A 24,851-nucleotide genomic window follows, 5' to 3' on the forward strand; every position below is an offset into this window, starting at 1 on the left:
ATTTAGAAAAGAATGATAAATTTAACTGTTAAAAATAACCTTTTTTTAAACCAAAAATCACCATAAAGAAAGCAAAATGACAAGTCACAAACTGGCAGAGAAGATATTTGAAATAATATAACTGAAATACAATCTGGAACATATAAATACCTACAAAGCAAAAAGAATATGATCTAGAATATATGAAAACCTATGGAGAAATAAGAAAATGACAGCTTAGTACAAAAATGGTCAAAGACACAGGCATTTCACAGAGAAGGAAATATAATCCATTAATATATTAAAATGTGGTCAACCTCATTAATCCAGGAAATGAAAACCAGAAACTGCAATGAACTTTCAAGACCTCCATGCTAGCGAATTTCAACACATTTGAAAGAACAAAGTGTGAAGGAGGATGTTGTCGACCAATGGAAACTAGTGGGGGGAGTGTGAATTGGCACCTCTTTTTGAGGGAGATTAACTTGCCTTGTTTGAGAAATCATTTTGATATTGTTGAAATTTCACCTAGTTATTCAACCTTTAAGGTACACTCTATAGGAAACTCTTACCCATGTGGCCCAAGAAACAGGTCCAAAGGTGTCCATAGCAATAATGTACCTAACAGTACAAAACTGCAAACAACCCCAAGGTTCATCCACAGAGAATGGATAAATAAATGCTCACACAGTAGATTATCATACAGCTGGGTAAATGAATTACAGTTATCCTGTAACAGGAATAGCTTTTATAAACAGAATGTTCCTCTGGTTGCAGAGGATATTTGTTATAGCATGTTATTTTTATAAATGTTAAAATCAAGTATACAATATTTTAATGGGTAGATACCTATATGATAGAACTATTGGAAAAGGAATGATAAATACAGAATTCAAGAAGAGTTACCATAGGAAGCTGAGGGACGGAACAAGGGGTAGGACAGAGAAGAAGCACTCGTGTGCCATGGTACCACTGGTGATGTTTTACTTAAGTTGGGTGGTGGGATTATGGGTACTTATTTTGTTTGCTTTATAATTTATCTATATGTTACATGTATTTTTATATGTATTAAATATTACATTAAAAGAATAGCAGTTTTCATAAAAATATCCTAAGTATGGGTAATGTGTAGGGCAGTGACCCTATTAATAGATAACGTTTAAAAAACACTCCTGCATTTTACATTTTTATAGTCACTGTCTTAATCACTGTAACAATTCTGTGATAGGTACTATTATTATGCCTATTTCACAGATGAGCAAATTTAAGTTTAGGAAGATTAGCTTGCCTAAGGTCACATAGCTAATGAGCAGTGACACTCAGATTCAAATCTAGGCCTGATTCCAGAACCCAGGTCCTTAAAGCATTCATTCATATTGACTATCTGGTACCTCCTCTTTATTTCCAACCTGAGGATCAGAAAGATCAAGACACTTGCCTAATGTCACATAATTAGCTTAAAGCATTTCTATGGGAAGGATGCAAGAAACCTAGGTTACTATCTTCTGGGATTTTTTCCATTTTACCATAGTAGCAGATCCCTAATTGATAAAATGTGTTATATAGATAAATGAGGAGTAATGTTAAAGGAAGAGAATGGGATCCAGAGGGTTCTCAATAAAACACCTGTTGGTTTGAGGTGCAGCCCATGGTTTGAGAGTTTATAGGGACCATTAAGAACCAGAGCAGATGATGCAGTGTGATCTAAAAGAGAGGGGATCTAAGATCTTGTCTCTGACATAACATTAGTGCTCAAGTCCCCATTTTTTTCTTGTATTTATTGAGGTGTCATCAATAGGTGATCTTTGAGGTCTTTAGTTAAGGCAATGGATTCTGAAGCCAGAGTGCCTGGGTCAGAATCCTCGCTGTACTGATTACTAGCTCTGTGAGAATCTCTGAGCCTTAGTTTCCTCCTCCTTAAAAATGGGGACAATAATAGAACTCACCTCATGCATTGAAAATTAAGTGACTTACTCTAGCTACCTTAAAACAGTGCATAGCCTGTAATTAAGTATTATGTATGTTTATTATTTTCTTGCTTGGATAGTCTGTGGATATGTTGGTGGATAAATCATCATCTATTTCAGTAGTGCATGGAATTCCCATTTCTTTACCTTGCCTGCCAGGTGAACTCCCATTTATTTTAAAAAACATATGTCAAATGTTATCTCCTCTTTCAAGCCTGTGACTATTCCAGGCAGAATTTGGTCCCTTCTCTGTGCAAACATGTATATTTTGTATCTATCTCTTAAAGCATTGGTCACATCGTTATGTAATTTTTTTGTAGATATGTCTCTCTTGCTTTCTAGTCCATGATTTCCTGTACCTGGTACACTTCCTGTCACATAGTAGATGCTCAAGAAATGTTAGATGAATGAGTGGCAGTACAGAAATAAGATTTAATTTCTAGTTCATTTATTTTCCATTATTTTTCCTGAAATCCAACGATATTAGAAAATGAATCAAAAACTTGAGATAAGAGCAAAAATAAAACTTCTGGAAAATTTATTTATTCCATATATATTTATTGAGGTTCTACTGTGTTCCAAGGACTGAGCTTAGGGCCAGATGGTATTCAGTGAGTAAAACACCAAAAGGGTGCATTATTAACAAATTACTCGGAGCAACAGGCACCTAACCATAATTGTCCCGGACAAACTGGGAAACTTGAACACTTCTTATAGGAAATTTATACTGCAAAGATGAAAGTCATCCAAAAATAACCCTAGGAGTTCAATCTAGGTTGCCTGGACAACAGGTTATCTGGGAAAAGATAACCTGTTTATCTTTCTTTCACTTCTTTCACTTCTGTGAAGCACTTACGTGTTTCACATAAGCTCAATTCCCACAGAATTGATGACTTTCTCCTTCTAACACTGGGAACTAGAACATCTAAGGTCCCCAGGTGTTGGTCAGGTGGCCTTCCTAGACAGCTCCTGTAATAGCTAGCTTCCCAAATCCAGATTTTCTGGCATTAGGCAGACTGTTTATTTTCCTACTGACAAAATTGCTTTCACACTTTTGTTACAAGAAGTGAGGCCAATAGAGAGGATGAGGTATCTCCACTGGCATACAGATGAATACTGCTAACCTAACAGTGCCCAGGTCCCTCTGTGCAGTCATAGGAGGGTGAGGAGGAACCATGCTTCCATTTCTGTTGTGGATATAGAAATTTTCTCTTACTCCAGTAAAACCTGTTCCGTAACGCAGACCATGTGATATTATAAAATTTATCTTGAATTCTGTTGCATGCAGAAGGAAATTTAGAAGAGATTCTCAGTATACAGTATACTATGAGGAGTTTATATTTTGTGCAGTTGCACTGGGAAGCCAGTGAAGTGTTCTAAGTAGTGGAGTGGAATGATCTAATTTACACTTTAACAGGATCATTCTTGTGGCTGTATGGAGAATGTATTATGGGAGAAAAGATTAGAAGTAGAGAAATGGGTTAGGAGGCCATTGAGCAGTTCATATGAGAGGTCATGGTAGCTTGGACCACGGTGGAGGCAATGGAAATGGAAAATCGTCCATGTTAGCCACATACAGAATGTATTTATGCATATTTAGTTTGAGGGTGGGCCTTTAGGATCCTGATAAGATGCTCACTTAGACTTATTACTGGCCATTGTGCATTCTCCAGGTCAGGACTTTAAGGGACTTGGAAGGCTGCATACTACTTACCATTTTATATATATTGCTGATCTCTCTGCTGTGTACACTCAGCTCTACTGACTTCCATCTGTGTTCTTCAGATTACTGAACTTTGATTGGTATAAATGGATATTATCTATGATTTGTCTTGATGTCAGTCCGAGTGTACTCCTGACGTGTATCAACACAATTGTCATGCAGATTAGTATCAGAAGCGGGAATGATGCAAAGGCCTGGACCATGATGTCTAAGTCCTTGTGGAGAAAGTGTCAAGAATAATGAAGGAGTGGCAGATGATCTCAGAATGCCTTGTTAGTCTGCTGATCTGTGTTTTGAAGTGTATTCTCTCAGCTCGGTCCCCTCCTCACAGGTCTCGGTCTCTCTCTCTCTCTCTCTCTCTCTCTCTCTCTCTCTCTCTCTCTCTCTCTCTCAGTGGTATCATGGTATGGTGCCCCACTTTTCCTAGCCCTGAGGTACTGCACTGTCTGTTTATGGTATCCCTGTACTCTGTCCGTCATTTTGTAAACAATCCCTTTTTAAAACTCTTCTAGAATTACCCAGTTTATGCAAATTATTTTCTGCCAAGGCCCTCACTTATATACTTACTTTGGTCTTTTACTCATGGACATATATACACTACCAAACATAAAATAGATAGCTAGTGGGAAGCAGCCGCATAGCACAGGGCGGTCAGCTCGGTGCTTTGTGACCACCTAGAGGGGTGGGATAGGGAGGGAGGGCGGGAGACGCAAGAGGGAGGAGATATGGGGATATATGTATATGTATAGCTGATTCACTTTGTTATAAAGCAGAAACTAACACACCATTGTAAAGCAATTATACTCCAATAAAGATGTTAAAAAAAAAAAAGAATGAAGGAAAGCAGGTTCATGATCTCTAAGTAGTTTTTCTAGATGTCTGCAGCCTGGGATGCCACAATATCACAGCTCTAGTATTGATCCCTCCAACAAACTGCAGGCTTAATAGAGTTGGACTTGGCGTATATGTGGTTATTTGGTTGACCATGGCCAACATACATTTTGGAATCAGCCATTACTAATGCTATGGTATTAGTTATAGTATGATGGTTTTAGTATTTATGTTAAGAGATGAGAATGGTCATAACTATGGGCTCATAATTCATATCACTGGTACCTGATGGAATAATAGCAGTGATAATGATGATATTCAACAAAAGTCATTTGGGAAATTGAACTCTAGTTATTTAATAACTAGAGAATGAAAACATGAGAAAGAAAAATGACAGTTAACCCTAAATTGCTCAATAGCAACTTAAGAAAGGTACAAGTTCTAATTTTGGAAGGGGTAAAAATAATGGGGGTAGTAAAAAAGTATGATTGAACTGAAATGGTAAGTGAAATGCATTCTAATATGTTGTATATTCTAAACTTTTTATTCATGGATAATTCTGATACATGGGTAGAGGAATCTTATTAGTGTGTTTCTTCTTATGAGGGGAGGTAAAAGGTGTTATAATGACAAAAATCTGAATCTATAGATCTGAGGCCCTGAGAAAAAAACTGAACAGGGTCGGTGGTAGGTTGCAGGATCAGCCCTACAACTGGTCTAAGGTTCTGTTGCAAGACTCCCAGGGACAGCTGGGAACTGGCCTTATTCTAATTCTGTAGCATAGAGTTAAGGAAGCATTTGGACCAGGTTGTCAAGTTAGCCTGAGAAAGCTGAGGGTGATTAAGGAGGACTGTGTTTATGCCTGAGCGTCTCTACGATGCTCTGTAACTGTAGCGTACACCACATAATGCCAAGACTGATGAGGTTTACTAGCTCAGGTGAGTGGCTCCTTGGCAGTATCCCTCAGTCTGTTACTAGATAGTGTTGCTGAACTCTCTGTTTTGTATCTTGATGGCATGGATTTCTTTCTTTACCCTTCAGATCAGTGTTTTCAAACAGTAGTTGTAACAACTCATTGGTAGGTTGTAAAATCAAGTTTGTGATATACAAGCAGCATTGAAAGAAATAGAATAGGATAGAAAATATCAGAATGCCACACATGTAGAAAGGGAAATATGGTTTTGTGAAACCTTTGTGTCCCAGTATTATATACATATATTGGGTTGGCCAAAAATTTCGTTTGGGTTTTTCATGACATCTTATGAAAAACCTGAAAGCACTTTTTGGCCAATCCAATATTTAGATTGTGACATGTATATATATATACATACATATATATGTTTTATATATATGTAAGACAATATAAACAGTATTACTATTGGTTATAGTCAAAATCTGTAAGGCAGTGTTTCGGTTGACGGAGTGTCTGTGTGTGTTTTCTGTCAGCCTGAACTATTACTGACATATCAATACAGTGGTCGTCCCTCTGAAAAAATCCATACTTTGAGTAGCTCATATGATACTTCATTATTGTTATCACTAAATATTCAGGTAGTTAAGAATTTCCGATGCTATGGCTCACTAGGGAAGAGCTTGTAGCCCCTTCATGTAAGGCATACTCTAAGAGGCACACTTTTTAATTCTAATCCAGGACCATTGACACTGAACCTTTTCTATTTTATGAATGTAAACCTCCCTCCAGGGTGACTGTAATAGTGCCTTATAGTGGAATTCTGATATTTCGCCCTTTTGTATATGTCCCTGAGTCCTCCCTCCTGAAGAGTAAGACTTCTCACTCTTCTGAGTGATTCTGTGCAACCCTTCTGGTGACACACCTTTCCATTCTGGGTGGCTCAGAACCCTTCTGCCTTTGAAACTGAGTCCAAATCCTGCATCTTCTTTGTGACTCAGATCTCTTCTTTCTCTTTGTGACACTGGACACTACTCTATTTGCATTTTGGCAAAGAGCTTCTGAGTTTAGATCATAGATGGAATATGACAGTCCATGTTGTCTCTGAAGAGGACCTGAAAGAGCAGAGAGGGTTTGCTAAATTGTGCTCCACAACAGACTAAATTGGGCAGAGACAAGAGACAGGTACAGAGAAGCAGCAGGTAGAGGTGATTAACAGATTTCAAGTTAGCAAGAGAGTGTTCATCCACAGAAAGAAGGAAGATCAGGTCTGCCTAATAGCTGACATGCTGGGACTCACCGAGTGCGGGTTTCTGGTTCTGACTGCCACTCAGTTCATTCTGGGAATGCCGGGGAATAGTTTCATGGGTTGGTCAATGGTAGCAGCTGGTTCAAGAACAAGAGAACCTCTTTGTCTGACTTCATCATCACTAACCGGGGTCTCTCCAGGATTGTTCTGCTGTGGATTCTCTTTTTTTTTTTTTGAGGTACGCGGGCCTCTCACTGTTGTGGCCTCTCCCGTTGCGGAGCACAGGCTCCGGACGCACAGGCTCAGCGGCCATGGCTCACGGGCCCAGCCGCTCCGCGGCATGTGGGATCTTCCCGGACTGCGGCACGAACCCGTGTCCCCTGCATCGGCAGGTGGACTCTCAACCACTGCGCCACCAGCGAAGCCCTCTGCTGTGGATTCTCTTGATTGATGGTGTTCTCTTCCAAACTCCACGATGAATAATTTGCAATCATGCAGACTAGTGATATTTTCTGGACATTTACAAACCATCTGAGCATTTGGCTTGCCACCTGTCTCATTGTCTTCTAATGCCTGAAAGTCGCCAGTTTCTCCCATCCTACGTTCCTCTAGCTCAAGTGGAGAGTTTCAGGTTGGTTGTATGGATGCTGTTGGTACCCTGCTCTTATCATGTAGCAGTGCCATCTCTCTGATCCATGAATTTAAGATCTAGTCTGTTCTCAGTGGAATTGATGGAACAGGGAATGTGACTGAACCCTTTAGAAAGAAAAGAAATGAATATAAGCTGATCCATTTTCTTGGGACTCTGTGGGACCTCCCTCCCTTAATTGTATCTCTAGCTTCCTACTTTCTGCTCATCCTCTCCCTGGGGAGGCATATGCGGCAGATGCAGCAAAACTTTACCGGCTCCAGATATCCAAGTACTGAGGCCCAAAAGAGGGCCATCAAAATCATCCTTTCCTTCCTCTTTCTCTTCCTACTTTACTTTCTTTTCTTTTCAATTTTGACATCCAGTTATTTCTACCAGCAACTGAGGTGATTATGATGACTGGAGAAGTAATTAACAATGTTATATCCTGCTGGCCGCTCATATATTCTCATTCTGGGAAATAATAAGCTGAAGCAGATGTTCATGGAGATGCTTTGGTGTGAGCCTGGTCATCTGAAGCCTGGATCCAAGGAACCCGTTTTTCCATAGAGCATCTGCGGGCACAGGAGGGAGCCTAGGAGTCCTTAGACCTGGCTCAGGATTACAGGGCTCTTCCTTACCCTTCCTTGGCACCACTTCTGTCACATCAGTAGGAGAGACACTACTGCTTCATTCTGTCCCACTCGGGACACTTCTCGTGGCCTCTCCTTGTATGGTTGTTTTGGAGAGGATAGTCTTTGGAAAGTGTCAGTGTGGTAAAACACTCACTATATAGACATGGAGTTGTATTTTAATAACTATCAGCTCAACATAATGAGCTGATTATTAACTTTAACTTAAAGTTTATACTGATAGCAATGTAGTGATCTACAGGGGTGAGAGTAAAAGCATTGCAGTCCCACAGACTTGGATTTGAATTCTGGTTCTGTCCATTTTCCAAGACTTTTTGGCCTTAGGTGAGTTACTTTAATTACCTCTCTTCCCCCTTTTAAAAATGCGGACTGTGATACTGACCTCACGGGGTTTTAGAGATTCATGAGACAATGTGTGCCATCATTTCAGCTCAGTGTATTGTGTCAGCATGCAGTAGGTGAAGCTGTTAGCGTAACAGACCATGAATTGTGTGGTAACAGCAATTCCCACAAGGATCAGTTTCCACAAATCCACTGTGTAATGACAAGCAGTGGAATGAAAATCAAGACCCTTGGATACTAGGTTCTAAACCAGTCTGGTGGTTAAGTCATTTTACTTCAATTTCAGTCATCCTTTGCATTCCTTTATCATTTTGCTAAAGTAGATTTTCAAGTCATTTTTAAGTTTTTAGACTGGGCAAAAATCCCAACAGTTTTTTGGTTTGTTTAATTAACCAAGATGCATATCTGCTTTTAAAATTTCAGAGTTTTATAAAAAAATATATAAGCAGTTTTTGTAAGTATAATCACTTTTATTTTAATAAAATTATGTAGGTATTGATTTCCTTCCTGTCACTGAACAGTGCTGACAAGTCAATGAGAATATTGTTGCTTGAGATCTCAAACTTGTAAACATATTTAGGACGCATGGCAATTCTGAATCTGGATTTCTGTCACTAATGGGGCCCTCAGGTATAAAGTTTTGGGGCTAAGAATGTGTACCAGACGGCCTGTGTTCAAATCCTGACCCTGCCCTTACAAACTGGGTGACCTTGGGGAAGTTTCTTAACCTCTCTCTATTTCACTTTCCTCATTTGTAAAATGGGAATAGTAACAGTATTTTCTTGATAGGTTGTTGGAAGGAATGAGTGAGTTAACACATGAAAACTGCTTAGAGTCCCACATGGAGTAAATAATCAATAAATACTGCTATTATTATTATTGTTATTATTTTATGAAGGGGTTACATTCTGACATAGCATGAAAGATCACCACATTACTTGGCATTTTGTCATATGTAACCAAAAATGAATTCTCGGGTTGTTCTGATTTATATATTCATTTTCAAAATTATAGACATTTTCAAAATGTCTTTTGGTCTGTATTGTTTGCTTTTAAATTGATACATACCTCTCGGGGCTGCTAGGAGAATTCCTAATCCTGACATAACTTAAAATTCTCTTTCAAAAAGGTATCTGTTGAAACTTATAAGAATGATTTAATATTCATTCGTAATTCACTAAAAAAGAAGGATTCTGAAACGAGTACTTCTGTAATTAATAAAAATATCTGCTGCTTTTCAGCACAGGGAAGTTTAACGGTGGAATAACCATGCTGTCTCAGTTGGTGTCTGCTTTGTTCACCCTAAAGCCTGCTCTGGGATTCATCCTCACCCACTCTGAACACTCGTTCCTACTTCCTGTCACTTTGACAGCTTCTCTACCTAGCCCTGACTTTCTGGTTCTTTAGCCCTTACCTGAGTTCCTGATTCTGCCTTCTGCTTTGGGTGTGGGGATTTTCTTCTCTTTTAATTGAACATAACATTTTACTAGAGATTTTGGCTTGGTTGTTGTTTGTTTCCTGGTGCCTTTGGCTAACTTCTGAAGGACTCCTCCTCTGACTGAGAAATTTCTCCTGAGGCTCCATTAAATCCTACCCTGATCTAACAGATTCAGATGTGGTACAGTAAACTTGCTCAAGTTACCACTACTGTTCATTCCACTGGAGCCTGGAATATGGATGGAAAATGTAGAATTTCCTGATAAGGGAGCCTGTTGTGGTAGTCCAATTGGCTGAGTGCAGAGTTTCCTTCCCTGGGAGTAAATGAAATCAGATTCATAGGTGTGGCATTCCCAACCCCTCTCCTGTTTCCACTTTCAGAGAAATTTGGAGGTGACACATGGAAAAGCTCAGACTTTGTTATGCAACTTCATCAATATGTGGACTTCCCTTAATCCAGGTCTGGGGTGGGAGTGGGGATATGGGTCTGAGTAGTGGGTGGGTTGCCGAGGAAAGGAGTCTTGCTGCTGGAGGCACACTGAAGGGAAGTGTAGCTGTTTTGGGGAGGATATGGTCTTCTGAATCTATCAGGGAAAATACTTAATTTGCCAGCTCCTCACCAAGTCCCAGGCCACGGGGAAGAACTACCTAATGCCTCACTCCCATTTCTGAGAAACCCTGGAAGCGGCCATTTTGTTTGTTTGGTTTTGCTTTCAATAAATTAACTTTAGTTGCTAAATCCCTTAAGACTCTTAAATCTAGTTGTTTCACGCACAAAGGACCAGAGCATGGCTTGGTTCCCACACTGTGACCAGGGTCAAAGTATGGGAATGAGAATTGTCCCCGCATTTGGAGTCCAGTTACATGCTGGAGCTTGTTCCTAAGCCGTGTCTGTGCCAAGTGCATCTGTTCTTCGGTGTATTGCGTGGGGCTTTAGCACAGGAATCAACAGCAACTTATGACAGTACCTCCTGAAACCTTCCAAGTTTCCACCAGGGCCCCCTACGTTCCATGTCTCGTGGAACTACTCGTTTTTGATACTCTCTGACCTCTTAGGCCAAGTTCATAGCTCCTCACAGTTAATGAGATTGAACCATAGTTTGGTCCTAGGAGGATTATGAATGGAAAACAAACAAACAAAACCAACCCCCCCCCAAATTACATTCCAGCATTTCTTAAACAGTTTCAGAGCTTACCAATGCTCTTTACCTTATACCAATACAATATCCCTGATATTTCCCAGCTGTTGACGAACAGGGCTATCTAGAGGATCTGCAAGTTGTGTTTGTGATTTTCTTGATTTGGGATAAGTGGAAAGGAAGGTCAATGTTATTTGTTCATAATCTGTGAGAAGTTCTAAGAAAGCAAAAGTGACCTTATAAACTCCAAGTGCTGCTGCTGCTTGTGTATTATTTTCTGGTATTTCTACATTTTGCTGGACTAGAAAAATGTATAATGTAGTGGCTAAGAATGTTAGTTCTGGAATCACACATTTGGGTTCAAATCCTGACCCGACCACTTGTTAGATGCATGATCTTTGGCAAATTACTAAACCTCCTTGGACTTCACAGTTTCCTTTGCTATAAAATAGGCATCCTTCATGGGATTGGTGTGAGGATTAAATGTATAGAAAGTGTTTTAGCAACTAAAGCATAGTAAATGCATAACAAATATTAGCTATTAGTAACCTGTCAAGGGTTGAGCTGGAAGTATGTACCTCTTGGAGTCCTACTCTTATGACACTGAATCCATGAAGTTTATTGTTGCTGGTGGTATAAGGGGACATGATATAAGGGAAAACCTATATTCAGCCCCCAGGGGATGGTGGAAAGGAGAAGAGGGAGAAAGAAAAGGGATTGCAGGTAGGGTAGGTGAGAGTCCTGGTTTTCCTCCTCTTTGAGGACTGGCTGAAAGCTCCCTGTTTGCAGTCAGTAGGAGCAAAGCGCAGGCACAGACTCAGCCTTGAGTGCTGGCAGGAGAGAAGCATGGCATGGGGAGGATGTCTCAGAGGTTTTTATTTTTAAATCTGTAGAAGATGAACATTTTTCTGAAGCTATTCTTTGCCTTATCTCATTGGATTAAACTCTTCCCTCAACCACAGGTGGAGACTCAGGAGAAAAACTCTAATACTTTTAGACAAAATTAGGAACATTATTTTTTCTCGACATATCTTAGTTTGCAGAGTGAGTGAATTTTGTTGCCCACACTATAATTAAATTGTCCTTGTAACTTGGTGGAGCTCGCCCAATGACCAGAGAGATATTTCCAGGTTAACCCTGAAAAATATATTATCAGATGTTCATGAGTAGACTTTCTTGACATGTTCCGTCTAGCCTGGGTATCTGTCTGTTGCCAAATAGGGCACTCACAGCCACAGAGAGGGATGATTGCTGAAGCTTTCTTGGTTGCTCAGGTTTGTACCTTACTGCTCAGCTGGCAGATATCTTTGAGAAAGGGATGGGTTCTGGCTACCTGTCAGATGCTGCTGTGATATTTCAGGAATAAATAAATTCCTTACTCCATTTTGATTCTGGATTATCCTGATCTAGTTCATTCATTCATACCACAGACATTTATTTAACACTCTCTCTGCACCAAACACTGTACTAGATCAGTTCTTATTCTCAACAACATTGCATCTAGTGGGTAATAAAGACACAGAAATGAGTATTCCATGTCTACATGATTGAAACAGATGCTTCAGATATGATAAAGCAATCCTCTTATCACCAGAGGGTTCTGGCACAGGTGATCTTTTGCTGAGATCCACACTTCCTGCAGGTTGCTGTCAGCCAGTGATGGAGACTGTGGAGTACTAAGGTAGGTCTGTTCTACTGAGACATGAGACTCTTCCAACAGGCAGTTTTGGCCCAAGGACTCTCCATCAGCTTGGGTGAACCTTTTTTGGAACTGTGTTGCAGTCTAGGGCTCTTCCTATCCAGTTCTTCTTCCTTCTCCCTCCCTTTTTATAGGTGTCAGACCTACATTGCTGTCTGAATACTATTCACCTTCCTTTGCTCCCTGCCACCTAAAATCTCTTGAATGCCTAATCCTATTTCAGCCTATGCTTCTTGTCTTTTTAAAAGGTATGTTAAGTGTTATGTTTTCTCAAGTGCACTAGAATTTTGGAAATCATCCCAGATTCTTCCTTCTTCTTCAGCTTTAATATTCATTTGGTCACTAGATCCCTTTGGTTGTACTCTAAAAATTTTTCTCTCAAATGCCCCCCAGTCTCTTTTTCTGCTCTTTTCAACCCATCAGAGTGACTGCAGCAGGATTCTAACTAGTTTCCTGTTTCAATTTACATCCCCTTCCAGCAAAGCATTTCCACATTACTGGGATGTGGGCTTCATACAGTGAACATACAATCATGGCGCTCCTCTCTTAAAATCCTGCAGTGACTCTCCATTGCTTTGGATAAAGTCCAAATGCCTTAGCTTGGAATGAGAAGCCATTCATCACTTGGCCACTATTTTCCTATCTGGTTTCATCTTCCAATTCCTTACTTTTTCAAAAGAACCTTGAACTACTTTAGTTCCCAAATATCCATACTCTTCTAGCTGCTACTCTCTTGCATAAGCTGCTTTCTTTGCCTAGAATTCCCTTTCTCACTTACCAGCTTTGTTAAATCCTCTTATCCTTAAAGTCCTGTCTCCTCCAGGAAACTTTCTCTGGCTTTCTCAGATAAAGTTAAGGACTTATTCTGTGTGTTTTCCTAAAATGTTAGATCAAATTTCTGTAATGATTATTTATGTCCATATACCTATGGCGTAGATACTTCATGATCTGTCTCTTATTTATCTTTCCAGTTTTATCTGTTACCACTTCTTCCTCTCCTTGCATCCCCCCATTCTTCTGTTTTCTGAATTTACCACACTCTTTGTCACCTCTGAGTCTTCAGGTAGAGTTCTCCCCCTGTTCTAATATCCTTCTCCCTCCCACTGTAGCCTTTTGCTTGGATAACCCCTTTGCATCCTCAAGAGTTAATTTATATGTCTCCTTAATGAAGGCTTTTGTGAATGTCCAAGGTTGTGTTAAATGCCCTTCCTGAACACTCCCACTGTACCCTTTGTTTTTCCTTATTATAGCACCTAATACACTGATCTAATAGTCTATTTGTCTCTCCCACTATTCTGTGTGTTCTTTGAAGGCAGGTTGTGCTGTGGGTGATTCTTCTTTGTTTCCCCAGCACCTAACGTATAAGGGACTGGCTGATAATAACAATTGAATGAATGAATGAACCAATGAGGGGCGGCCTAGTGTACTGGAAAGAGCTCAGTCTCAGAAAGACGTTCCAACTTAACCACTGATTTTTTGTGACGCTTGGCAGTCACTTATTCTCTTTGATCTTAGTTTTCCTCACCTGTATGTAGAAATAACCAGATCTCCCTCCTAGAAATGTTTTGAAGATTAGCTGAGATTTGTGATGCCTGGTACACTGCTGGGAACATAATAAGCACTCAAAAAAGTCCAAGAAATAAAAGTTTTCTTCTTTCTTCCTCCTAAGCAATAGTGGTATTCTTTTGAAAACAATTCAAAGTTTGTAATTCCTATTGATCCGTGACTGATCTCATTATTTAAAACCTTCATCAAATAAACTAAGTCACCCTTTTGCTTTGACTGTTTGCCCTAAAACTTTCCCTACAGATCTGCCAGGTAGTGGAGTTTGGACTCACAGGTGCAGCACGCCCACAAGTGAGCCTTCTTGGCTTCCAGTAAGTAGTCAGACTTACAAGACTGTCTTAGGCCACTCTGGCAGCAGTGTACTCAGATGGGTATAGTTCAAGGATCCAGTTCACTAGCAGGGAAGTGTCAGACCTTCTTCTTTTGCAGAGTCCTTGCTGCCAGTTATACAGTTCAGGTGCAAGGAGAAGAGATCCACATTTGGGTAAGGGTGGAAGCTTCCCTAAAATAGAAGCCTCATGTCCCAAAGGATCCAATTTCTCTTGTAATAATTTCATAGACATAGCTCTCAGGGTTGAGCCAAAGGATACACACCTAAGAGTCATCCATCACACTCAAGGAAGCAGGAGGTCTCCGTAAGATATTTATATTTAACTGAAGGTCGAATTCTCATGCAGGGGGAGAAAGGATTTTGTTAACACTTTTTCCATAGTGACCCTTTTAGAAGTAACTTCAGATGGAGCCAGCTTACTTGTTCTCGCTAGCCAACATGATCACATCTTAATTATAGTACCTCCTGCTACCGAGAACCCAACAGCTTGGTATATCAACCTCTGAATTGGGTCTGTTACTGCCCAACACTGGGTTTCCCCCTCTTTTTTGGAACATTTAACACTTTTTCTTTTAATTGAGGTATAATTGATTTACAATGTTATGTTAGTTACTGGTGTATAGCAAAGTGATTCAGATACATACATATATATATCCATATGTCAGCATACATATGTGGGTGTATATATATTCTTTTTCAGGTTTTTTTCCATTATAGTTTATTGCAAGATATTGAATATAGTTCCCTGTGCTATACAGTAGGTCCTTGTTGTTTATTTTATACATAGTAGTGTATATCTGATAATCCCAAACTCCTAATTTATCCCTCCCCTACCTTTCCCCTTTGGTAACCATAAGTTTGTTTCCTATGTCTGTGAGTCTGTTTCTGTTTTGTAAGTTCATTTGTATCGGTTTTTAGATTTCACATGTAAGTGATATCATATGATATTTATCTTTCTCTGTCTGACATTTCACTTAGTATGATAATCTCTAGTTTCATCCATGTTGCTGCAAAGGGCATTATTTCATTCTTTTTTTTATGGCTGAGTATTATTCCATTGTATATGTATACACCACGTCTTCTTTATCCATTTATCTGTTGATGGATGTTTAGGTTGCTTCCATGTCTTGGCTATTGTAAATAGTGCTGCTATGAACATTGGGGTACATGTATCTTTTTGAATTAGGGTTTTCTCCAGATATATGCCCAGGAGTGAGATTGCTGGATCATCTGGTAGCTCTATTTTTAGTTGTTTAAGGAACCTCCAGACTTTTTTCATAGTGGCAGCACAACTTACATTCCCACGAACGGTGTACAAGGGGTCCCTTTTCTCCACACCCTATCTAGCATTTGTTATTTGTAGACTTTTTGATGATGTCTGTTCTGACAGGTGTGAGGTGATACCTCATTGTAGTTTTGATTTGCAGTCCTCTGATAATTGGCGATTTTGAGCATTTTCTCATGTGCCTATTAGCCATCTGTATGTCTTCTTTAGAGAGATGTCTATTTAGATCTTCTGCCCATTTTTGTATGGGGTTGTTTGTTTTTTTGATATTGAACTGTATGAGCTGTTTGTATATTTTGGAAATTAAGCCTTTGTCAGTCGCATTGTTTGCAAATATTTTCTCCCAGTCTGTAGGGTCTTTTCATTTTGTTTATGTTTCCCTTTGTTGTGCAAAAGCTTATGTTTGAAAAGTTCCATTTGTTTATTTTTGCTTTTATTTCTATTAATTTGGGAGACTGACCTAAGAAAACATTGCTATAATTTATGTCAGATAATGTTTTGCCTACGTTCTCTTCTAGGAGTTTTATGACATCACGTCTTATTTTTAAGTCTTCAAGCCCTTTTGAGTTCGTGTGTGTGTGTGTGTGTGTGTGTGTGTATGGTGTGAGGGAGTGTTTCATTGATTTACATGCAGCTGTCCAGCTTTCCCAACACCACTTACTGAAGAGACTGTCTTTTCTCCATTGTATATATTCTTGCCTCCTTTGTTGAAGCTTATTGACCATAGGTGTGTGGGTTTATTTCTGGACTCTCTGTTCTGTTCCATTGATCCATATGTCTGTTTTTGTGCCAGTACCATGATGGTTTGATTACCATAGCTTTGTAATATTGTGTAAAGTTTGGGAGGGTTATGCCTCCAGCTTTGTTCTTTTTTCTCAGGATTGCTTTGGCAATTCTGGGTGTTTTGTGTTTCCGTATAAATTTTAGTATTATTTGTTCTAGTTCTATGAAAAATGTCTTGGGTAATTTGATAGTGATTGCATTAAATCTGTAGATTGCTTTGGGTAGTATGGCCACTTAAGCATATTAATTCTTCCAATCCAAGAGCCTGGGATATCTTTCCATTTCTTTGAATCACCTTCAGTTTCCTTTATCAGTGTTTTATAGTTCTCAGCGTATGTCTTTCATCTCCTTGGTCAGGTTTATTCCTAAGTATTTTTTTGATGTGATTTTAAAAGGGATTTTTTTTTTACTTTCCCTTTCTGATATTTCATTATTGGTGTAAAGAAATGCAACCAATTTCTGTATATTAATCTTGTATCCTGCTCTCTTGCTGAATTTGTTTATCAATTCTAATAGTTTTTGTGTGGAGTCCTTAGGGTTTTCTATATGTAGTATCATGTCATCTACATATAATGACAATTTTACCTCTTCCCTTCCAATTTGGGTACCGTTTATTTCTTTTTCTTGTCTGATTACTGTGGCTAGGACTTCCAGTACTATGTTGAACAGAAGTGGTGAGACTAGGCATCCTTTTCTTTTCCAGATTTTAGTGGGAAGGCTTTCAGCTTTTCACCTTTGAGTATTATGTTGGTTATGTATTTGCTATAAATAGCAAATACCACTTTGGTAAGAGTTTTTATCATGAATGGATGTTGAATTTTATCAAATGCTTTTTCTGTGTCTATTGAGATGGTCATGTGGTTTTTGTCTTTTCTTTTGTTGATGTGGTATATCACAATAATTGATTTGTGTATGTTGAACCATCCTTGTGACCCTGGGATGAATCCAACTTCATCATGTTTTTATGTGGTGTTGGATTCGGTTTGCTAATATTTTGTTGAGAACTTTTTCATCTATATTCATCAAAGATATTAACGTGTAATTTTCTTTTATGGCAGTGTCTTTGTCTGGTTTTGGTATCAGGGTGATGGTGGCTTCATAGAATGACTTTGGGACTGTTCCCTCGTCTTCAGTCTTTTGGAAGAGTTTGAGAAGGATTGGCATAAGTTCTTCTTTGTAAGTTTTTTAGAATTCCGCAGTGAAGCCATCTGGTCTTGGACTTTTGTTTGCTGGGAGATTTTTTTTTTTTATTACAGATTTCTATTTCACTTCTAGTGATCGGTCTGTTCAAATTATCTATTTCTTCTTAATTCAGTTTTGGTGGGCTCTGTGTTTCTAGAAGCTTGTCCATTTCTTCTAGGTTGTCCAATTTGTTGGCATATAATTAATTGTTCATAGTATTCTCTTACGGTTTTTTTGTATTTCTGCAGTGTCAGTTATTCTTCCTCTTTCATTTCTTATTTTGTTTATTTGAGTCCACTGTCTTTTCTTCTTGGAAAGCCTGCCCAGAGCTTTCTCAATTTTGCTTATCCTTTCAAAAAATAAGCTCTTGGTTTAATTGTTTCTTTTCCTATTTTTTAAAATCTGTATTTTATTTATTTCCTCTCTGATCTTTATTATTATTCCTTCTGCTGACTTTAGGTTTTGTCTGTTCTTCTTTTTCTAATTCTTTTAGGTGGTAGTTTAGGTTATTTGAGATTTTTTTCTTGTTTTTTGAGAAAGGCCTGTATTGCTGTGAACTTCCCTCTTAGGACTGCTGTTGCTGCATCCCATAGATTTTATATGGTTGTATTTTCATTGTTATTTGTCTCAGGTATTTTTTTTTAACATCTTTATTGGAGTATAATTGCTTTACAATGGTGTGTTAGTTTCTGCTTTATAACAAAGTGAATCAGCTATACATATACATATATCCCCATATCTCCTCCCTCTTGCGTCTCCCTCCCACCCTCCCTATCCCACCCCTCTAGGTGGTCACAAAGCACCGAGCTGATCTCCCTGTGCTATGCGGCTGCTTCCCACTATCTATTTTATGTTTGGTAGTGTATATATGTCCATGCCACTCTCTCACTTTGTCCCAGCTTCCCCTTCCCCCTCCCCGTGTCCTCAAGTCCATTCTCTAGTAGGTCTGCATCTTTATTCCTGTCTTGCCCCTAGGTTCTTCATGACCTTTTTTTTTAGATTCCATATATATGTGTTAGCATACAGTATTTGTTTTTCTCTTTCTGACTTACTTCACACTGTATGACAGACTCTAGGTCCATCCACCTCACTACAAATAACTCAATTTCGTTTCTTTTTATGGCTGAGTAATATTCCATTGTATATATGTGCCACATCTTCTTTATCCATTCATCTGTCGATGGACACGTAGGTTGCTTCTATGTCCTGGCAATTGTAAATAGAGTTGCAATGAACATTGTGGTACATGACTCTTTTTGAATTATGGTTTTCTCAGGGTATATGCCCAGTAGTGGGATTGCTGCGTCGTATGGTAGTTCTATTTTTAGTTTTTTTTTTTACATCTTTATTGGAGTATAATTGCTTTACTATGGTGTATTAGTTTCTGCTTTATAACAAAGTGAATCAGTTATACATATACATATATTCCCATATCTCTTCCCTCTTGCATCTCCCTCCCTACCACCCTCCCTATCCCACCCCTCTTGGTGGTCAGAAAGCACCGAGCTGATCTCCCTGTGCTATGTGGCTGCTTCCCACTAGCTAGCTGTTTTATGTTTGGTAGTGTATATATGTCCATGCCACTCTCTCACTTTGTCACAGCTTACCCTTCCCCCTCCCCATATCCTCAAGTCCATTCTCTAGTAGGTCTGTGTCTTTTTTCCCATCTTACCCCTATGTTCTTCATGACTTACTTCACTCTGTATGATAGACTCTAGGTCCATCCACCTCACTACAAATAACTCAATTTCATTTCTTTTTATAGCTGAGTAATATTCCCTTGTATATATGTGCCACATCTTCTTTATCCATTCATCTGATGATGGACACTTAGGTTGCTTCCATCTCCTGGCTATTGTAAATGGAGCTGCAATGAACATTTTGGTCCATGACTCTTTTTGAATTATGGTTTTTCTCAGGGTATATGCCCAGTAGTGGGATTGCTAGGTCATATGGTAGTTCTATTTGTAGTTTTTTAAGGAACCTCCATACTGTTCTCCATAGTGGCTGTATCAATTTACATTCCCACCAGCAGTGCAAGAGTGTTCCTTTTTCTCCACACCCTCTCCAGCATTTATTGTTTCTAGATTTTTTGATGATGGCCATTCTGACCGGTGTGAGATGATATCTCATTGTAGTTTTGATTTGCATTTCTCTAATGATTAATGATGTTGAGCATTCTTTCATATGTTTGTTGACAATCTGTATATCTTCTTTGGAGAAATGTCTATTTAGGTCTTCTGCCCATTTTTGAATTGCGTTGTTTGTTTTTTTGATATTGAGCTGCATGAGCTGCTTGTAAATTGTGGAGATTAATCCTTTGTCAGTTGCTTCATTTGCAAATATTTTCTCCCATTCTGAGGGTTGTCTTTTGGTCTTGTTTATGGTTCCCTTTGCTGTGCAAAAGCTTTTAAGTTTCATTAGGTCCCATTTGTTTATTTTTATTTTCATTTCTCTAGGAGGTGGGGCAAAAGGGATCTTGCTGTGATTTATGTCATAGAGTGTTCTGCCTATGTTTTCCTCTAAGAGTTTTATACTAAGTCCAGCTTATTCTCAAGGGAAGGGGCATTAAGCCATGCTTCCTAGAGGGTGTCCCAAATCTTGTCTTCTTATTTCTCGTCCCAAATTTTCATACTTACGGAAGCAGAGAAAATAGCTCCTGCTTTCTTATCTGCCAAGTCCCCTCACTACCATTTACTTTTTCTACCCCAGCAATGCTGCTGCTGCTTATACGCTTATCGTGATCCTTGCTGCATGCAGGCCATGGAGGGTGGAGTTTGGCACTTCATCCTCCCTGCAAATACCTGAATCCAGTACCCAAGAGGTGGTGCTGACCCAGTGAGCGAGAACGCCACCTCTTCATAAAGTGGTGGGGAAGAAGCTGGAAAGACGATGAATATGTGTACATTTATAGCTTTTGTTCCTATTACACGTGCCAATTAATAACATGCTTAATTTTCTCAATTTCTGAATTTTTAGACACATGCTGTACATTAAGAGAAGAATTAATTTGCTCAGGTTAGCAGTTGCTACAGAAGAGTTGCCTTCTAGATGCCATCTAGTGGCAATGTAGGCACAGTTTGGGGCGGCATTGGAAAAGTCTATGTCCAGGAATACAAAATGTTTGAGTCCCTGAGCTATGTCAGATGTAGAATAGGAGATGGAGCTGTACTTGGTCTGGCAACTTGTGGGGGGAAGGCATTTTTTTGGATGAAAGTGGCAGACCTTAGTCTTTGAAACCAAAGTCCCTTAGCTGCTGCTTCCTCCTTCATGTGGCTTCTATGCCTTGGCTAGCCTCTCTGCCATCATCTCCAGCTCTTCCCCCTCTGAGCCCACCACTGGCTCATCCCTGAGACACTGATGGCTACCCGTCCCTCTATTCTGTCATAATGGTCACGAGGAATCAGACCTGTTGAAGGTGTCCACGACATGGGAGAAAGATCTAGTCAGCCCTTACTCTAGAGAATTGCCAACAGTAAAATTAACTTCCTGTAAAATTGTCAAGTTAATTAAATTTTTGTTCTCAATTCTTCTTCTCATTTCTTCTTTAATTTTGAAATAAAATGAGAGAGTAACATGCAAAATAGAATAGAAACCAGAGCTATTGCTCTCTAAGCAATGCAAAGTGCTTATTTTAATAAACTCCAGAAGTCAAAACTGAGTTCTCATGTTTTGCATGGAAAGGATCACATTTTTCTAAATTATTGCAGGTAATCCAGTTATCTTTGCCAGTAGAGACTGTGTATCCCCTGATGAGATGAAGTAGAAAATAGGTATAATTTTGAAATAATGTGTGTTAAGAAAAAGATGAACCTGTGCGTTAATTGCTAGATATTTTTTAGACAAACATTATTCTTATTAGAATTAACTAATTATCTCAGTTCTCTACGTGGTTTAGCCTTTCTTAACACCACTTGTAAAGCAGCCTGTCAAGAAACCATCTTTATATTTCTAGTGATTTTTTTTTCTTTGAGCCAAGACCAGGCTTTCTGGATACACGTCAGTTGGCTGCCATGCTTTGCATGAAGTTCCACTGCCCAGGACCTCAAGTGCGGCAGGGTGGGAGAGAAGGGCAGTTTTGTTTGCCATCCAGAAGTCACTGTAGAAGCCTTGCTCTTGGAGAGGTTCATGCCTCATCCAAGTTTTCTGGCCAGTGGCAGTTATGGCTTTCCCCTCTGCCTCTCCACAGCTGCAGGCAGAGTTCTCAGGCTCCAGGCCCTCAGCTGGGTGGGGTGGTGCACAATGTGTGCACCCTGGAAGCAGGGCCTGCTCCTTGCTGTGTTCCTGTGCCTCCTCCACTGCCTGGCACATGATAAGCGCTCTGTACATCTTACCTAATGAATAGAAATCCGGTCCCACAAGCTATTATATTAATAGTAGAACAGCTGAGGTCCAGAGAGGGTGCTGGCTTGATTGCAGCTTCATAGAGTGCCCAAGGCAGCGCGGGCACCTGGCACAGAACCTTTTTACTACACCCGTGCTGCCTTCCTAAGAAGCCTGGCCTTTCTCCTTCTTTCCAATCTAATTCCACTTTCTTCTCATTTCCTCATAGTTATTTCTAGCCTGTTTTGAACACTGTACTGGTTTTCTATTTTTTGTTAAGCAAGACAAATTTAGCAGCTTAAAACAACATCTATTTATTATGTCACAGTTTCTGTGGATCAAGACTCCTGGCACAGCCTAAGTGGGTCCTCTGTGCAGCGTCTCACAGGCTGCAGTTAAGATGTTGGCTGGGCTGTGTTCCTTCTGGGGCTGTGTTCCTTCTGGAGCTGTGTTCTTTCTGGAGCTTGCCAAGCTTACTGGTTGTTGGCAGGATTCAGTTCTTTGCATTTGTAGGACGAAGTCCTGTTTTCTTGCTGGCTGTCAGGTGGTGGGATTTGGGGGTGGGGTGGGGTCGATCTAAGCATCTAGAGGCTTCCCACAGTTTCTCACCATGTGACTCTCTCACAACATGGCAGCTGGATTCTTTAAAGCCAGCAGGAGGGCCCAGTTCCTCCTCCAAGACATTAGCTGATTAAATCAGGCCAACACAGCATAGTCTACTTTTTGATTAACTCAAACTTGACTGATTAGGAACCTTAATTACATCTGCAAAAGCCCTTCATCTTTGCCATGTAATATAACCTAATCACAGGAGTGACATCCCATGTTATTCACAGTCCCACCCCTGCTCAAGGATTATTCAGGGTATGTACACCAAAGGGTGGGAACCTTGGGCGCCATCTTAGAATTCAGCAAATAAACACATTTGCATTTGGCTGGTCCCAAGGAAGGTGGAATCTGAACAGTAAATGAAGCACTTTTCCTATATTTCTTGATTACTCTGCTAGTCTTTTTTCACTTCTTTGAGCTCATCTCCTTCCTCTAAGACCTTGATGTGACATATATGCTAAGTCAAGTGTGTGTGGATAATTGATCATAAAGGGCAGATGATCTCAAAGATCCTGATTAACAGTAATGGCTCCTTTACCTGACCTCCTATATTTTTTATTATTTGGCACTTAAAATATGTTTTGGTTCTCTGATTGTTTTCTTTCCCCAAACTTCCCCTACTTCTCTCTTTAATAATGAAATATATTTTTAATTTCTGACTTTATTTGGCTTTCACGCCTATATGTTCAAAGTTCTTTTTATGAAAATAAATTTTCCTTTTTATAAGAATGAGCTCACATCTGGCACTGTATAGAACCTAAGACTGTTTTGGTCTTTCTTATTGAGACATCTTATTATATTATGTGTTGGTATCTAGATGTTAGCCCATGACCCTTGAGAAGGAGAGTTGATGTTTCTGATACGTTTCAAATCTCTAGTCTCAGGGTTTGTTCAGGGTTCATTCATGTGGATGCAAATATAGAGGGGTTTATAACTTCTAAACTCTCTGTTCCTGGTCACAGCTGTTCAGTCTGTGCTTGAGGACAGGTTACAGAAGGGTAAGACCAAATCCAGATTTTGTGATATGAAAATTTACTGTGAGTGTTGTATCCTCTTCAGGGAGTCTGCAGTTTAGCCAGGAGCCGTACGCATTCATCAGCACTGAAGCAGAGCACCTCCTGAGACGGCAGTGAGAGACTTCCCCAGCCGTGCTGACTGCTGTCCTAGGACTGTTAATGCTGGTAGCAGTGGCTGAATTTCTCATTGGCCTGGTTGGAAATGGAGTCCTCGTGGTCTGGAGTTTTGGAGAACGGCTCAGAAAATTCAAGGGGTCCTCATATAACCTCATTGTCCTGGGCCTGGCTGTCTGTTGATTTCTTCTGCAGTGGTTGATTATGGTGGACTTAAGTCTGTTTCCACTTTTCCAGAGCAGCCATTGGCTTCGCTATCTCAATGTCTTCTGGGTCTTAGTAAGCCAGACCAGCCTGTGGTTTGCCACTTTTCTCAGTGTCTTCTACTGCAGGAAGATCATGACCTTTGAACACCCTGTCTACTTGTGGCTGAAGCAGAGGGCCTGTTGTCTGAGTCACTGGTGCCTTCTGGTGTACTTCATGATCAGTTTGTTACTTATAGTCCAGGGTAGCTTAGAGTTCTCCAATCTTTCCCAAGGAAACAGCAGCATTTTATACCCCCCTTCAAACTGGCACTGTCTGTATATATTATGGCTCAATACAGGAAGTATAATGCCCTTCATGGTGTTGCTTATTTCCTCTGGGATGCAGATTGTCTCTTTGTGTAGACACCGCAGGAAGATGAATGTCCATACAAGTCGGCAGGAGAGATGCTCAGGCCAAGGCTCACATCACTGTCCTGAAGTCCTTGGGCTGTTTCCTTATACTTTACATAGTTTACATCCTGGCCAGCCCCTTCTCCATCACCTCCAGGTCTTTTCCTGCTGCTCTTACCGCTCTCTTCATCTCTGAGACACTCATGGCTGCCTAGGCTTCTCTTCATTCTGTCATATTGATCATGGGGAATTCCAGGATGAAGCAGACTTGTCAGAGAATCCTGTGGAAGACAGTGTACACTTGGAGAGAAAGGAGTGGTAAGGAGACTGTTTTGAGACACTTTTTTGATAGCTCTCCAAAAGGGGGCTGACTTTTACATATTTAAAATTTTTCCTTCTTTTTAAAAAATTTTTTAATTTTATATTAGAGTATAGTTGATTAACAATGTTGTGTTAGTTTCAGGTGTACAGCAGAGTGATTCAGTTATA

General features: G+C 39.8%; 3 protein-coding genes across 3 annotated transcripts in view; all 3 read left to right on the top strand.

Annotated features, from left to right (window-relative positions):
• Positions 1–24,851, top strand: part of SSBP1 (single stranded DNA binding protein 1) — a 69,458-nt gene that overhangs the window by 16,952 nt on the left and 27,655 nt on the right. The gene's annotated exons all lie outside the window — the stretch shown is intronic.
• On the top strand, positions 6,625–7,857 carry TAS2R3 (taste 2 receptor member 3). The gene is given in 5 exon segments (XM_060019804.1): positions 6,625–6,772; positions 6,775–6,874; positions 7,085–7,284; positions 7,287–7,307; positions 7,310–7,857. Coding segments are annotated over 5 exon segments (945 nt in total). The 5' UTR covers positions 6,625–6,696.
• On the top strand, positions 8,352–24,733 carry TAS2R5 (taste 2 receptor member 5). Its single transcript, XM_060019805.1, is given in 4 exon segments — positions 8,352–8,394; positions 23,599–23,673; positions 23,783–24,405; positions 24,407–24,733. Coding segments are annotated over 4 exon segments (1,068 nt in total).

The sequence above is a fragment of the Delphinus delphis genome, chromosome 9, assembly GCF_949987515.2.
Source record: "Delphinus delphis chromosome 9, mDelDel1.2, whole genome shotgun sequence".
In the NCBI taxonomy this organism is placed as follows: Eukaryota; Metazoa; Chordata; class Mammalia; order Artiodactyla; family Delphinidae; genus Delphinus; species Delphinus delphis.